General features: G+C 37.3%; 2 protein-coding genes across 4 annotated transcripts in view; one reads left to right on the forward strand and one right to left on the reverse strand.

Annotated features, from left to right (window-relative positions):
* dachs (unconventional myosin-IXb-like dachs) overlaps window positions 1-6,206 on the forward strand; it is a 64,261-nt gene extending 58,055 nt beyond the window's left edge. For all 3 annotated transcript variants that reach the window (XM_089731149.1, XM_089731150.1, XM_089731151.1), the window contains 3 exons: window positions 542-742; window positions 1,234-1,413; window positions 2,901-6,206. In XM_089731149.1, the coding sequence (XP_089587275.1) occupies window positions 542-742; window positions 1,234-1,413; window positions 2,901-3,014 (495 nt within the window). In that variant the 3' untranslated portion in view covers window positions 3,015-6,206. The remainder of the gene's footprint in view (window positions 1-541; window positions 743-1,233; window positions 1,414-2,900) is intronic.
* Window positions 4,025-17,158, reverse strand: part of LOC114243315 (uncharacterized) — a 56,014-nt gene continuing 42,880 nt past the window's right edge. Inside the window, exons 3-4 of the mRNA XM_028174763.2 lie at window positions 14,834-14,930; window positions 4,025-11,006 (exon numbers count right to left, since the gene is read on the reverse strand). Coding sequence (XP_028030564.2) covers window positions 10,801-11,006; window positions 14,834-14,930 — 303 coding nt within the window. The 3' untranslated portion in view covers window positions 4,025-10,800. The remainder of the gene's footprint in view (window positions 11,007-14,833; window positions 14,931-17,158) is intronic.

Raw genomic sequence — 17,158 nt, forward strand, 5'->3', positions numbered from 1 at the left:
TGAGCTTCTAGCACGATTCTACCATTTTTTTACTTATTGAATAGGCAGCTGAACGATCTCACGGCTCACAATGGGTATCACAGCAATCCATAGACATCACAAAGAAAATGCTGTTACCAATGTTGAGATATGTGACTTAAGTTTGAATTGTATAGTACAGCGGTTGTCTCACCCTTCAAGCCGGAGCACATGACTGCTTCCCGGCAGAAATAGGCAGAGCGACGCTACAGTCCACCAATAAACCATTTGTAGCAATAACACTGCTTTATGGTCTATTCGTACTAGTAATAGTCTCATATATCTATATCTTTCTTATCAGCTCTATTAATTTCAATCTTAGTAGCTGTCAATCTTAACGATAATCCTGTCCACCTAGTGTTAGCCTCACAGACTGTTCGCCAGTACTATCATCCACCATGATGCCTTTATTTAATTTTGAACTGCCATTTTATTAGCTACACAAGGCATCATAGGCAACGTACGTAGGCGTCATATTTGAGGTCTGTCCTGGATGGTGGTATTAACCTATTAGATAATCCAGGTGTTAGAGCGGATGCGACGTGGTCGTCGTGAAGCGGCCGCTGCGAGTATACAGCGTGCGTGGCGGCGGCACCGCGCCCGCCCTCGCCCCGCGCCTCGCCCCCGCCCCGCGCCCATCGCGCGCACCCCGCCTCCCGACCCCGCCGACAAGTGCGACCCCGCGCTCGTTAAGCGAACGTGCTCGCTCTTTGGACTCGACCTCGTACGTATATAATACCTATATATTAATACGTAAATCAAAAACTTTGTACACCTTTTTACGAAAATTGCGTGGACGGAGTGGTATGAAATTTCCCACACTTATAGAGAATATAGAAAAGGAGTGGAGAATGTTAATATTTTTTTAAATTATGTATGATAAATCAATAAAAAAAAACATGACACACACTACCATGTATTTGACACACACACGCATGCATACTATTTGTTTATTGTGAAACTTTTCTTAATGCTTATAGTCTGTGGTCAAATTGTGAATAGTTTAAATATTGTTTGTCTTTATTATAATAATATTTGTTAAAGTGTAGTCTTGGCGAAATCTGTGATTATATAATAGAAGTAGGTATAATAAGTATTTGGACAATAGAATCGATACAATAGACTTTAGTCGATAATTACCGATACAATACAATAGAATTTAGTCGAATTTCGAATACCGGGGGACCATTAGTAACGATAAAGGTTGTGTTGCAGGAGCGTCCCCCACCGCTGCCCCCGTCCCGCGCGTACACCGTGTCGGGGGGCGTGAAGCTGAGCTACCCGCAGCAGCGCGCCGTGAGCGCCGAGTGGAGCGACGAGGGCGGCGCGCGCCTGCGCCCCGGCGACACCGTGCTCGTGGTCGGCGCCGCCCGCCGGGGACACCTCGCTGTACAGGTCCGATACAACACCTTTTTTTTATTGTCGTATTTTACTTGAGAGTCCGCACGGATAGGTACCACCACCCTGCCTATTTCTGCCGTGAAGCAGCAATGCGTTTTGGTTTGAAGGGTGGGGCAGCCGTTGTAACTATACTTGAAACCTTAGAACTTATATCTCAAGGTGGGCGGCGCATTTACGTTGTAGATGTCTACGGCCTGCATTAACCACTTAACACCAGGTGGGCTGTGAGCTTGTCCACCCACATAAGCAATAAAAAAAGTAAAAATAAAAAAAGGCAGACGAACATACGGTCCACCTGATGGTGAGTGGTTACCGTCGCTCATGGACGTCAGCAATGCCAGCGGCAGAGCAAAGCCGCTGTCTACCACTAAATACTCTCCACAAGCCTCGTTTGAAAAAGGATGTGTCATAGCGCTCGGGAAACACCGCGGAGGGGAGATCAATGCAAAGCCGAATAGTACGTGGCAAAAAAGATCCCTAGAATCGCACTATGGATGAACGCAGTGGCTCCAGATAGTATGAATGAACTGTACTCTGGTGGCGGGCAGTGCGATGGTAAAAACGAGATGATTGTATCATCTCAAACAATTCCTTAGAGCGCTCTCCATGGAACATAGGGTACAAAATACAGAGGGAACCGAGGTCCCTCCGCAAACCCAGAGTCTCACATTAGTTATTGTCATACAAAGAATACAACGCTTGAGTTCCTTCTGCTGATGAGTGGTGAACCAAAGTTAAGCGCCTAAAGCAAAAGAATGGCAGTTCATTCCAGATTTGAATTGTGCTTGGCATCCTTGATACCTTTAAAGTTTAAACATACCGTAGATTGAGGGGAATCGGGACCTTTTCCAAATCCAACACAAATTTTCAATGGTTTTTCTTTTTCTTTCTTTTCTTCTTCTTTATAATACCAATAAAATTGAGATTAAAACGGTTCCGGTTCTTAAATTTTTATATACGATGCGTTATTATACATAATCCATTACAAAATATACACAAAAACTGAAAAAACTAGCTTGACTCGATCCACCTTGGCTTTGGGGTGAATCAGGTTACAGGGCTGGCACTATTTAGTTGTTAGGTAGGTACCTAACTTTAGGTAATTAACTTTTTAATATCTTTTATGAGTTACAAAACTTTGATGACTAAATTAAACTATTTAATATTCTTAAACACTAAATAAAAGTCATTTTCAGTTCAACAAAGTTAAATCTAAGAACTCAACAAAAGTAATGTGACATCCCAAATTTGTCCCTATTCTAACTCGAGTCTCTATTCCCCCCAATCTACTGTACTACAAAAATATTATGCAAATGACATTCACGTGTTTTGAAGGTCTATGGTTCTCTATAAAATATATTATGTAACTGGGCAACTGTTTACTGAAAGATTAAATATAAAAGAAAAGAAAAAGAATAAATCTAAGCTGTGAAAGCCATTGCCGTAGACAGACTGTAAGAATCTGGAGTTGACGTTTCCAGATCGGCAGCCGTACCGTGCAGGTCCCGCACGGCGTGCTGTCTCCCCCGCGCGCGCCCGCCCCCCGGCACCACCCGCCGCCGCCCCCCGCCCCCGCGCCCCCTGCACTCGCCTGACATTCTATGTATAAGTAAGAACGATATTCTGTGAGATGGTGTATTACTGTAACTAATAATAATAGGTAGTAAATACTTCACTATAAATCTGTTTACACGTTTTTAAATGTTGCCACAAAAGTATTTTGTATATTGTATACGTGATTTTATATCTATTCAGCTAATCCGACAAAGTATCGTACTGCGGTGCTCTTTATAAAATAGCTGTTATTATACTGGTCTTCCATATTAAAGTGCCTGATTTTGAGAAACGTATATTTAATTAATCAATGTAAAGTAAAAGATAAGCATAACGGATTTAGAGAGATATAGATTTTTGAAATAAAATTAGCTATAAATGTGTGCCTTATATTTTTATATTTTGTATGTAAATATTCGATTTAAGTATTTATGTTAGTTATTTTGAAGAAATTGAAAAGAATTAATTGTAGTTTCGTTAGCATAAGGTTTTATGTACGGCTGAACTCCTTTCTCTGATTGAATAAATTGGTAACTATAATATTATTATAAAGATGGTGGTTTGCTAATGTAATCCTGCCAAAAGAAATTGTTATAATATTATGCTGACCAACTTAGGGCCGCCCGGAAGCAAGTTAATATATTTTTTTAAATATTCATTCAGTAATCATTACAGTTGTAAATACGATATAATACAAATCAGTACACTACATTCCTCAATATATTGATACTATAAATTTTTCTGTACATTTTATAGTATGTATTATTGTATGTATCTTTGGTAGTATTATTGGTTTTAGATTACCTATTATATAGCAATAAGCACAAATTTAAACCTACTGTATAATAGGTTTATATTAAAGTACTAGGTTTTACTGGTGGCTTCACTCGCGCTGATATATATTTTTAAAGTATTTGTAAATTCTTTTTCCTGGGTTAAAGGTACTGTGTGTGTGTACCACATACAACTACCACGTATAAAAAAAAAAGTGTGTGTGTCCGCTCCGACGCACGACTGGAGTTTACTGGATATAAAAAATTAAACGAAACAATACGAGAAATAGTTCTATATTACGACAACACGATACACTACAGATTATTAACAAATTAACGAGACACAAAACAAACGACTAACAAATATATGAAAATACAATAATGAGAGAAACGCGCGATCAGTACGAGGCTTTGTGGCGGACTGCCGGCGCAGCAGCCCGGCGTCACCTGCGATAACGCGGCCGCGCGTTGGCTCCTGATTGGCGCGCGCACGCATCACGCAATCAGGAGCCAATCAGGCGCATAACGCATTTCGTGTGACATGCTAGTACGATTTTGATTGGCGCGCGCACGCATCACGCAATCAGGAGCCAATCAGGCGCATAACGCATTTCGTGTGACATGCTAGTATGATTTTGATTGGCGCGCGCACGCATCACGCAATCAGGAGCCAATCAGGCGCATAACGCATTTCGTGTGACATGCTAGTACGATTTTGGTCCCCATAATTTTCATACCCCGGGCCTATATATGTAAATCGATTCTAAAGGAGTAAACTCCAAATATTGTATGTGTAGGAAAAGAAAAAGGAATCTAGAAGATATAGTGAATAGAAAAATTAAAGATTGTTAAAAAATCATTATTAGCACTGTGCACACTAAATAAAATATGTATGTAGTACCTAACTTTTTGTAATTCATTAATTATCAATTAAAGTGAAACGGAGTTCATAACATTTAGGAACACAAAATAATAGAGTGATAACAATTTCAACAGAACTACATATTTGAACTAAATCTGTTTTTTTTTACTACAGTCTATAACCTCGAGAATAGGGATGTGGAATACATATTATGTTTTTTTTTTTTAATAAAACAATTTCATGCATCGATTTATCACTCGTCCAAGTTATTAAGTTCAAGAAAATGTAAAAAAACGTTTTATTTTCTTTTCCAGAATCGTTCTATGATATGACTAAAACAGTTCTATTGTTAATTTTGATTGATATTTAAAAACAATTGAAACTGTTTTAACCAAGAAATCGTGATAAGTACTAGACCAATAATAATTATGTAAAATTACAGTATTTTAAAGGTTAAACAGGTTTCGTATTTCTTCTGCCATGAGAAGATGTTTTCCTGGAACTGTTTTTGAAGCCGTTCTCATTGATTTGATGTAGCTTCAAGGTGCGTAACGGCGATACTCAAAGGCCTATGAAAATACTACCATTAATCATTATATTTGAGACTTATTCGTGTTTTAAGATTGGCGGCATATTAAACATTTTGGCGACTGTAGCCACTTCATAGATATAGCGTGTGGTCGCAGCTGTCAATTCGTTCAAAAAAAAAAAACATTTAAAAAGTTCTATTGTACAATACAATTATTGAAACTTCGAACGTCGAACCTTCAAGGCAATACAAAAATAATAGTAAATGGTAGTGTTTGATTCATACGAAATATTATGGTACAATTGAATATGCAATTTCGAAAAGGGCACATGTCGCATATTTTGTCAAGTACGTTTTTTCATGTACATGTAGTTTTGAGGTTTACCTAGACCCATTTTATAATAATTCCAGTAATTTTCAATTGCTAATTAAGACTAAAATATATCTCAAAAGTTAATATTTTAAATTTTACACTGCTTTAGAAAATAATTCGTTTTTTTCATTTCCTGAACATTTTACATTTTCGGAGATGTGCCCTTTTCGAAATTGCATATTCAATTATTATATCATCTATTTAATTACGTCTCCAAATCGCGCCTCGGAAGTCTGTGGTGGTATTGAACATCAAATTATTTCTAATCATCATAAAATCTTTGAGAACTGGTGACCGAGTGAATAAAAACATAAGTACCTATGTAACGTAAAGACAAATAAAAGTTTAAGTCATTAGGTACTGTTTAAACTCGTAGACTGACTATAAGAGACAAATTATGAAAATATAATCGTTGGCACTTTAACTAATGTATTTGGTTTTACGTTGCGTGACTATCAAACGAGTATTAAAGTTAATGTGATTGATGGAAGCATTTCTAAAATACTTTATAACCTAATTTTTTTTTGTAGAACATCTCAAATCGTTCAACAAACTATTAGTGCAGTAATACCTAGGCAGTTGGACAAGGCCACTAATGTATACCACAGAGCTTGCCATCATGAGTCTGATTATTAGATTAGTTTTATTATACCTACTATTAAGACATAAAAACAAATAAAAGTATATAATTAAGAATTTTCAATGTTTTATTTTTTTATTATATACACAAAACATTTGGAATGTGGGAGCCGTACATAACAAGAATAATATTTTATGTTAAGCATGCAATTCTTTTAATTTTCACCTGCAAGACAGTGAATATATAAGGCACAGACTTTGTACCGACAATACAACCATTTTTTTTTGTTTTCGACAATAATACATTCCATTTTAGAATTTTAAACATTTGAATAAAAAAGCCAATACACTACTTCATCTTATATTACATTATAGTTGTAATATTAACAGCACACTTGTAATAATTACACAATAAGCGAATTACTACAATTCTAAATGAACACATCGACGACTGTTCCCAAGTTAAACACGAAGATAGTGGCAGTGGATAGAGTCAGCTAACAACCATGGCAACACTCGCGACACTCAACTTATTTTAAGATGGTAACACTAAAGTTTTTTTACGCTTTGATAACTTGAAATGTATGCTTTCGTATCTAAGCAAAAATAATTACGTGCGACTTCATTCGTCGTGTTAACATTTCAATAATAATATAATAATTAATATAGTATATAATAATAACCTGCAGCTTCTAAACTAAAAGATTGTACAAAAGTTCAATTTAAAAATACAAACTACATATAGAAAAAATCGTAAAAACAACTCTCATACTGTTTTATTGTTGTTGTATAAAAAAGAAAAATAATATATAACATGAAACAGCCACGTGTGTGTTAAGAACAATGACATTTCTACAAACTTAGTTCTCAAGAATCTACATCTTTTAGAATTTTCTTTTCATTTAAAGCTCCCCTAAACACAGGCCCTAAGTAAAAATAACAACATGACGAAACGATTAAAATTTTTATTTAACTACATATTTAATATATTTCAATCCAAATATTCATTGTTGTGTACTGACCAAAAATGCTAACAAAATTGATGTCATAATATAATGTTTCAACAATGTAAAATATAATCGATTCAGCTAAACGTTTAGTAATTTACTGTTGCACGGAAATTATTCTTTCGACTTTACAAGCCTCGGGTGAATCCAAGTCCATCATGTGTGACGTCATTTGGGGCCAAAGTGTACAAACCTAACCAAAGATATTATATATTTATAATTCACATTTATATGCGCATGCATAACACTGACATTTACATTAATAAAATTCGTTATAAAAAATACATCATCCATACTTTTTAAAGCGATAATAAACAGTAAGAAGTTATAGAATATTCTAGAACCGACCCTCACATCTCTAGATCGGAAGACCGCAGAATTTAAAGAACAGCTTCGGATCGGACACAATAGACTATCGGTTGTTTTAACAACCAAATTTACAATACAGACAGTACAACAAACTACAAATTAGTTGAAAAAAATATTTTAACTAACACATTTTAAACTTTATTTTATTGTAAAATCACTTTCGTTATCATCATGGGTGAATAAACTAGCAGTTCCACATTAGTTCTCCTTTATTTCAAGATTTGGAAAGATATTATATCTTTCTCTAACACAAGCTTAATAGACACTTGCAGAACAATATATTGACAGCTCTACACACAAACCGTTTCAAAACAACCATCAGTTGCTATGGCAACCACTCTCAACAACATTACATTCGAAGTAACGGTCGCCATGGCAACGCTGTCATTCCAATTTAAAACTTTTTTCGTGGTCCGTTATATTTCAGACAATTTATTATCTGTGTAATATCTGTATGCGCATACATATACTACATCGAGGTTTGAAAGACTAATTTTAAGCGACACTTATCTTTGTAATTATAGGTACGTTTTATTTTATATTAGCATCAACAGTTCGATGTTTTTAATTCAACTTCAATTGAGTTTACTCCATTCAAATAACCGAAGAAGTTTTATGATATCTTTTTCAAATTTTAAACTTTAAATGGTTCTTCTGTAAAGTTGCAAAAATGTCGCTTAAAAAAAATAGCCTTTTACTCGGCGATAATAACGTACTTATGTGGAACTCATGTCGAACCTAAACGAATAATATTATTGGTCCACCGAAGATAAAGAGGTAGAAAAGACAGTACGAAGCCAGGATCCTGGCTATCTAAGAAAAATTTGGCCACAATAATTTTATATTTATACATAATATGTATATGAAACTCGATTCTATCGAACGATAGCGCAGATCCTCGACCTCACCGATGTCCCCAGTGACCGGTCGGAGGGGGTCTGCGGCTACATGTGCCTAAGATCTTAGACCTTATCTCTAAATGCGTAACGTAACGGGATAACAAGCTGAGCTTATTTAAGCTTAATAAAAGTTTTAAAGAACAAACCGAAACTATGAGTTTAAACTATATGAGTACACGGTATAAATGAATCGTTCATGAAATCGTAAATTGAATGAAATACAACTCTAATAGAATGAAAAAAGATATTAATTGCTTAAGCTAAAAATTGTAATCTATAAGTTCATATTCGCTGAATCGCAACGCGTGCCTACCCGCGTTCCCGCGAGTTGATTGATCTCGAGCGAACAAAGTTAATTAATATATTTTCGAATGTGATTTTTTTTATCGTATTCGATATCATTCGCTGTTCTATCTCCTTCCATTTTCGGAATTATTTCTGCACACTCTATACGCTGGGCGTTAGGATTTTTCTCCTTTTTTTTAGATTCCATCATACACGTAATATGATCCTGTTTAATTATATTATTATTACCCAGTTAAAAACGCATTACGTATTTATATTACTTAAAGCAATTCAATTTATTTATATAAAGTGAAACTTTCATAGATTAGATCTACAATTTAATTAAAGAATTATAATAGTTTTATCGTTCATTCATCAACCACAATCAATTTTCAATCATCAAATACATGATCATTTTCATCTTCAGATTATACGTAATTATAATTTGAAGACTGTTTATATATAATAGAAATGCAATACAGAACTATTCTGAAATGAACTCGCATTACGACAAGGTCGATAAATGATTTATACGTTCCAAATTTATCGATAAGCCACCGCTTTTAAACTTCAATCGACAATCCATTACCAGTGTCGAATATTATATAACTACAGCGTATTCCAAGGAAATTGGCGTTAGATAATTTCTAACTCCTGTTTCGTACCAAATTTCATAATGTTTGATGATATGAATTTAATAAATTCTGGCCCATGATGGGTTGTAAGCCTACTCATATACGGATTGGTTAATACGCAATGAATTAATTTTACGTATATATTTGAAACCTCCGAAACCTCTTTCCGTCTCTGATCGCTACCTGCTGCGATTGAACACTTTTCCTTTTCCCGTCACAGTTTTTAGTAACGTGATGTACCGGATTTTTTTCGTGACTTTATTATTTATTGCATCCCACAAGATTGACCTACGACCTATTGACGTTTTTTTTTTTTTTTATTGCTTAGATGGGTGGACGAGCTCACAGCCCACCTGGTGTTAAGTGGTTACTGGAGCCCATAGACTTCCACAACGTAAATGCGCCACCGACCTTGCGATACAGGTTCTAAGGTCTCAAGTATAGTTACGACGGCTGCCCCACCCTTCAAACCAAAACGCATTACTGCTTCACGGCAGAAATAGGCAGGGTGGTGGCACCCACCCGCGCGGACTCACAAGAGGTCCTACCACCAGTAATTACGCAAATTATAATTTTGCGGGTTTCATTTTTTCATTTTATTACACTTACATTATCCTTCACCGTGGAAGTCAATCGTGAACATTTGTTGAGTACGTATTTCATTTGAAAAATTGGTACCCGCCTGCGGGATTCGAACACCGGTGCATCGCTTCAACACGAATGCACCGGACGTCTTACCCGTTAGGTCACGACGACTACGGGTTCGCGGGGATCCGCAAGCAGAGCAAGACCTATCTTTGTGGCGAGGCTTGGGGGACCCTATATCCAGCAATGGACGTCTGTGGGCTAATAGAATAGTAGGCAGACGAGCATACAACCCAGCTGACGGTAAGTCGTTACCGTTGCTCATGGACGTCAGCAATGCCAGGGGCACAACCCAGTCGCTGCCTATCAATTGTATAAATGTGTTCTCAACGTCAGCCGGTGAGCACGGAGCGTTCCGTTTCTATCGATGATCGAATTGAAACACGCGATCGATACGATTTCGAGTTTCGAGTGCTCCGGCGTGTTCCGCACGTCGAGCACCACTAGATCATAAAAACATTTAATTCGGCCGCGTCAAGGCAACACAGGCGCGCGCCGCTGACGCTCTGGCAACACCAGTTTTATTTACAGCTTTATGGTTGGAACGTTTCGTGCTTACGTAATCGAAAAGTTTTTAATTTCAGTATCTAGGTTCATGGATGACGTTACGTCAAAACTATCGTTCATTATTACATATAGCAATTTCGATACGACCTCAACGCGGTCTTTTTTAATAATTAACTATAGTAAAAATATAAATTTTCAGCTTATATAAAAACATCTGCGGTACACAGTGAAGTCAACAATTTTTACAAACATATTTATATTTTAACGAAGCCGCCAGGCGACTTTCTGTACTTAATGTCTTCAATAAAGATTTCACAGATATTTTGGATATTCGAGTAAAAATAACAGAATACTTTTATGTGCGTTATTCGCGGGAGATGGGCGTGCTGCACGCGGCTGATGGGGCGCGGCGTTCTAGAGGCGAGCGCGGAGTGGAATCCGCTTCCGTGTTTGAGTCCGCGTCGCCTTCCGCCGTCGCTTCTGCGTCCGCGCCGGCTTCGCTGTCCGCACCGCACAACGAAGTGAACACACTGCTCGACGACACTTCGCGTACATACCGCCGCTGTTCAGCTGTAATAAGCATGATGACTAATTTTCAAAATCTATTCTATGATATTCAGAAGTATCTATTAAATCAAAAATATATCATATTTCTGTAGAAAATAAAGGTTTTCATGCAATAAAATGAAATTTAAATTTAAAGTTTCAATTTAGCGCTAAAATGCTGTTAAGTGTCATGGCGTCTGTCATTACGTCACGGCTCAGTAAACTTCAGTATGTCAATAGTAAACATTAGATGCTTGTATAATAAATAATGTTATTTTGCATAATAAATTCATTCATGAATAAATTTATGCGTCGAAATAATTACGAAACCGCTCAAATTTTTTGAAAGCAGAAATTGAGGAAAGACTACTCTGAGAAGTGACGGAATGATTTTCGGTTTCCGTGTAATAAAAAAAAAATCTAGATTCGGATTAAATTTCATGCACTGTTACTAACACCTTCCACATGTAATATACGTAATTAGAGGTGGCTCCTTTCTAAAACCACACATTAGGAAAGACAAACAGTTCGTTTTTTTTATTTTTTATTTATTTACTAGCTGACCCGGCAGACTTCGTAGTGCCTCAATCGATAAATAAAATGCCTAAACTTTTGTATAAAATAAACTTAAAACAAACAAAAGGGATCCGTCCGACGGGGGCACATCAAAGGGAAAACAAAATTGTTATTTTTATTTAATTCCGAGCATTTTCATATTTATCTACCTTTTAAACCTTCTCTGGACTTCCACAAATAATTCAAGACCAAAATTAGCCAAATCGGTCCAGCCGTTCTCGAGTTTTAGCGAGACTAACGAACAGCAATTCATTTTATATAATATATAGAATATAGATATAGATTTCGTAAATCATGGCCTGCATGCAGTATATGATGTTCCGTGTGCTTGTTACAAACGATGCGACTATGCTATGTTCAATTGTACCTACCAATTTTAGTAATGAATTAACTTCACGAATGACTTCCACGATGAAGGAATAGGTAGCCATTGTATTGAAAAAAAAGGGTACGCGTAAGAAGTTATACTTTATTTTTAATAATTTTCTTTTTATTTAAATTTTTATCTATTTGAAAAAAAATCGATTAACAACATCCTCAAACACGCATATTGGACATCCCTTTTCTTGACATCGTATAAATTCGGTAATTCTCGGTACGGTTCGGAAAGTTCACCTGCGGCTATATTCAGACTCGCCAAGTTACGTCGGTCGTATTGTAATGTGCGATTTAGTGGGCAACTTCATTCTGTTAATTTTGTGTCACGGTGCGCGCGCATCGTAAAATTTCACTCTCATAAATTTTTCATAACGCGCCTAAAGCAGTAGATATAATTTCAAAAATGAAACCAGTAAAATTTGCGTAACAACTGATCGGCGTGTTGTGAGCACGCTTGGCTAGGTACTACCATCCTGTCTAATTTTGCAGCGAAACCTATGCGTTCAGGATTGATCGGTAGTTATTATACAATACAATTGAACTTCGACATCGTGTTTCAATGTGGGTAAGAGAACTCAGGTATGATATCCATAGGTTCGGATAACCACTTAATACTAGGTAGACCCTCAGTTTGTTTACCAAGATAAGTATTTAAAAATATACTTTTCGATTTTCATTTAACAGTGTTAAGTTAATTAAACAGAAAGAAGGAGAATCCACTTATTTATTACATTGTTTTTTTTTGGATTATTAGTCAATAAGCTTTGTATTAACTGGTTACCGGAATCTACAGAAGGGAGAGAAAGAGAGAGAGGTTGAGAATGAGAGAATGAGGTTGTTAAGAGAGTTTTAACTATGAATGTGGAAGACTTTAGAGGAAGAGGTAGAGGTCCTAAGAAAAAATTGACGGATTGCGTGAAAGATGATATGTGTAAGAGGGGAGTGAGCGGTGAGTTGGTATATGAATGAGGAGTATGGAAAGAGAAAACATGTTGCGCCGACCCCAGGTAACTGAGAGAAGGGTAGGAGATGATGATGAAGAAAGAGAAAGACAGCGAAAGAACTCACGAGGCTTAAGACAGAATTGCATTCTATACCATGCATTTTACTACAGCGGCAAAATGATAATGTGTCCGATAACGATGTGTCGCATATAAAATTAGTTTTTTTATTCACAGAACGACAAAGAAATCTTTTAAATCTGCCCAATAAGCGCCTAATTCCAGATAACAATCAAACATTATTCGATCGAAAATAAAATCAGTGACGTTCTAATCGATTCACTTGCACTAAACGCTGAGTTGACGGCTCGTTACCGCCTACACGAGACCAAGCAGACCGTGAAAATTATTATAATGATCGGTGGTTATAACGTTTCGAGCTCGGTAATATGTAAATAATATGCTCCGGTGATACTTTCCATTTTGAAAGTAACAAGAGATCATGTCTCGAAGTTAAAATACGATTGTTTTACTTTGGAGATTTGAAAAAGCCGTTGCGATTTTCTTATTAGCATGTCAAACGATTCTTTGTTATAAATTTGGAGCAAATATAAGGAACACCTCTGCTTTTTTTCTGCTTGTTACTTGAGGTTAGAGTCTCAGTTTAATTGTATGCTGTCCCAAACTTCAAACTAGAACGATTTCTTCCAAATAGCAATTAGGATACTTGCGCTGGGTTAAAATAAGGCAAATTTATAATTTTTGACGGTTTTTATTTCTATTATACGATGCTATTCCTTCATAATGAACTTTGGTCCGGACCACGTGTTAGGTAGGTAATGGTTAGGTACGTATTTACGAAATAACAGATAAATGGTACACTCTTTCAGGATTTTAATCCAAGTACGGTCGCATAACTCGACTAATACCCCGGGCAAACATTAACAACCTTTAATTTCTTCCATCTAATCATTTATGCACTCTGTCGTGTCCACCATTAGACATGACATTTAGGTTTTCGCTTTTGTAATGAGTAATAACACAAATCTAAATTTGCTAACAAGAAACATCTTTGTGTGCAACATCAAAAGCGACGAACAGGACTTGAGGTCACCCGATATGACGTAAAGATATTAAACAAACACATCGTCCGTTATAAAAATAAATCGTGGTGTGAGCGGCGGTTCCTTAATTCGGTGATAAATGCCCACACGCTCGTATCGATAGTCGGCAGACGTGCGTACGTACCTAACCACGGAAATATTCTGCTGTCAAACTTTGTCGACGTCGTTAATACTGGCAACCGTATTGACAGATTCTAGAATTTACTGTCGGAACAGTTTTGCTCTACCTAATGGCCTGTAGCCTCCAGCTTCTCCGGCTTGATAGGCGAGCTCACGGATCTGAGAGTGTTTGCTAGCACTTGGCCCAGCAAGAGTAGTGCTTCGTTGAATCTACCGCTGGCTCGGAATCTCGATCCACTGGGCGGAGCCGGCGAAAAACTCAGTGGATTCAAACCTGTCCCCAGAATATGTCCGTCGCGCGACGTGATGCTTTTTGATTTGAAGAATAGAATAGCAGGCAGTTAATTTAATCCTATATCTCAAGAGGAACGACGACATTCGCGCTTGTCTCTGTGAGGTCTGGCAGCTGTATTAAAATTATTAGGAAAGCGTACTTGTTTGTTTATTAACGGTCGAAAAATCAGATTTTAATTTATGCTGAATGATAAACGTATTAAAAGATAATTATTATATATAAATACAATGGTTTCTCTGAGCTTTGCTCTTTGAACTGGTTTGGTTTATTGCTAAAGATACCTATCACCCCAAAATGTGTTCCGCTCTACAAGGCCAGCTCTACAGACAGAAATTAAGTGTCCACAATGAAACAATCAGGACGACGATACCACTATTCAATTGAACTCGTTTCAAATGATCTATAAATGTGACTTACCAATCATATTGTGTAAGTTATCGATGACAATTTCAGTGTTGTATGTCGCGTCGACTGCTCGGTGCAAAAAGGCTGTCCACGTACTCAGCTCGGCTTCCTGTGGACAATATAGGAGATAAATGACCACATGCTCAATCACGGCACCCTTGGTCTAATCTACATTTTTTTTGTTGCTTAGATTGGTGGACGAGCTCACAGCCCACCTGATGTTAAGTGGTTACTGGAGCCCATAGACATCTACAACGTAAATGCGCCACCCGCCTTGAGATATAAGTTCTAAGGTCTCAGTATAGTTACAACGGCTGCCCCACCCTTCAAACCGAAACGCATTACTGCTTCACGACAGAAATAGGTAGGGTGGTGGTACTTACCCGTGCGGACTCACAAGATGTCCTACCACCAGTTCGACTATACTATACTACATTTCGACTATAGGCTATAGCCATCGCTGTGCTAATAAATGTTGACTTGTTTATAAGATTTATACTTCTTGTTTTCCCTACCTAATCTTTGGTGGTCTAAGGGGCTATTCACGCGGACCGGTAGGTGAGCTTACGGGCTCAACATGAGAGAATTAACACTAGCCCTAGCCAGAGCAGTGCTTCGCTGAATCTAAAACCCCAATCGGAATCACAACCCACTGAGAAGATCCGGCGAGAAACTCAGTGGGTTAGTTTATACCTTTTAACGAGATGGACCTTACCCTATCACACCGACTTCTAAAAGAATTGTTCAGACTAGAAGAGTCACGTCTAAGGTTCATGAAATAATTCAATGAGCGTAATTCATATGGTAATTTATTGCCACGCGAGGATGAGTCTGAGGCTCCAGATCGTTATATTACATCACTATGTTAATTCATCTACTAAAAGGTATGTAAATGCTGGAATATAAGAGACAATAAGAAAAACGTTTTAACATAATAAAGACCATGTTTATTAGCTTTTTTTACTAGTTCCCCTTAAGACCTATTGCTAAAGTAAACAAAGTTCCTATTCATATAACAAAATGAGCTATTATTTGATACAACATCGTATTTTTAACAGTAAATTTAAATACACGTAATGTAGTGTAAATCGGTCGCTGGTGAGATTAGATTTATCAGTTTTTTTTTCTAATACAACAAAGTCTGTTCTCTTATTGGGCGGAGGTAATAATTTACCACCAATCTGACTCCGATTCTAAACTTTCAAATACAACATTGACACAGCCCTGACGCATTCATGTTATTAGTTCCAACATAGATATCGGACACCGCGGCTGATGCTAAGCCCTTGTCATACTCATATCCAGGATAACCTACAAAGCAAAATGAAGCCGTATAGTTGCATTCCCTGATTCACGCCTCGAGGGGATTGTCGACGATCGGGTTACAAATTACTGCATATCGTGTTCACTGCTTCCTTTTACGTAAAATTTACTGTACGGATTTTAAATTCGTAGTACGCTAGCTAGTTGCTCATCTCGCTGTATTGGGTAATTAACTGGTGTTACCCGGATTTTACTAGAAGAGTATATAGGTAGTTTTAAATGCGTTCCATTTCGTCTGTACTGTATACATCGTTGGATGCAGAAGGCAGAGGAAGGCGTTCTGTGGAAGGCATTGGGGAAGGCCTATGTCCAGCAGTGAGCAGATAAAGGCTGATGATGATGATGATGTATACGTCGTAGCGACAATTACTCTAGTTTGCTATTTTTAGTGTTCTAAAACAATTTAATTGAACTAGTGTCCATACACAAATATAACTTTTGTTGTTTTGCACACAATGTATTCTTCTTCTTCTCAGTCGTACACTCCTGGTGGAGTGGTCGTGGTTACATATGTCTTAATGTTTGGTTGCGGCTTTTGAGAGACTTCTCCATCTCTCTCTATTTGTGGCGGTACGTGCACGCTCAGTAAGGGAACACTTCGTAGATAACTTAACCAAGTCTGTCCACCTTGTGGATGATCGGCCGCGAGAGCGTTGACCGTCTACTCTTCCTTGAACCACTAAACGTTCCAATGAGCTTTCATTACGAATGATATATACACAATGTATAGCACAGTTAAAATTCAGTTCGGAATTCAGCTTCGGTGATGGTATCCTATCGGCATTACATGAAGCTGTTGCGTCCACAATAAAAAAAAAATCATAAAAATGAATACCGTATTATCTATCAGTCCATCAGTGTTAAAAAAATAATCTCAGACTACTAATAATTAATACCAACACTCTGCATTAAACTTGCGCAACTCACGACGAGCCCCTCTAAGATCGCTCATGAATAAATGGCTTATCTCTTTCCTTGCAATATAACTCGACCTTATTTAAACAGTAATAAGAT

The sequence above is a fragment of the Bombyx mandarina genome, chromosome 11 (assembly GCF_030267445.1).
Source record: "Bombyx mandarina strain Sakado chromosome 11, ASM3026744v2".
NCBI classification, from domain to species: domain Eukaryota; kingdom Metazoa; phylum Arthropoda; class Insecta; order Lepidoptera; family Bombycidae; genus Bombyx; species Bombyx mandarina.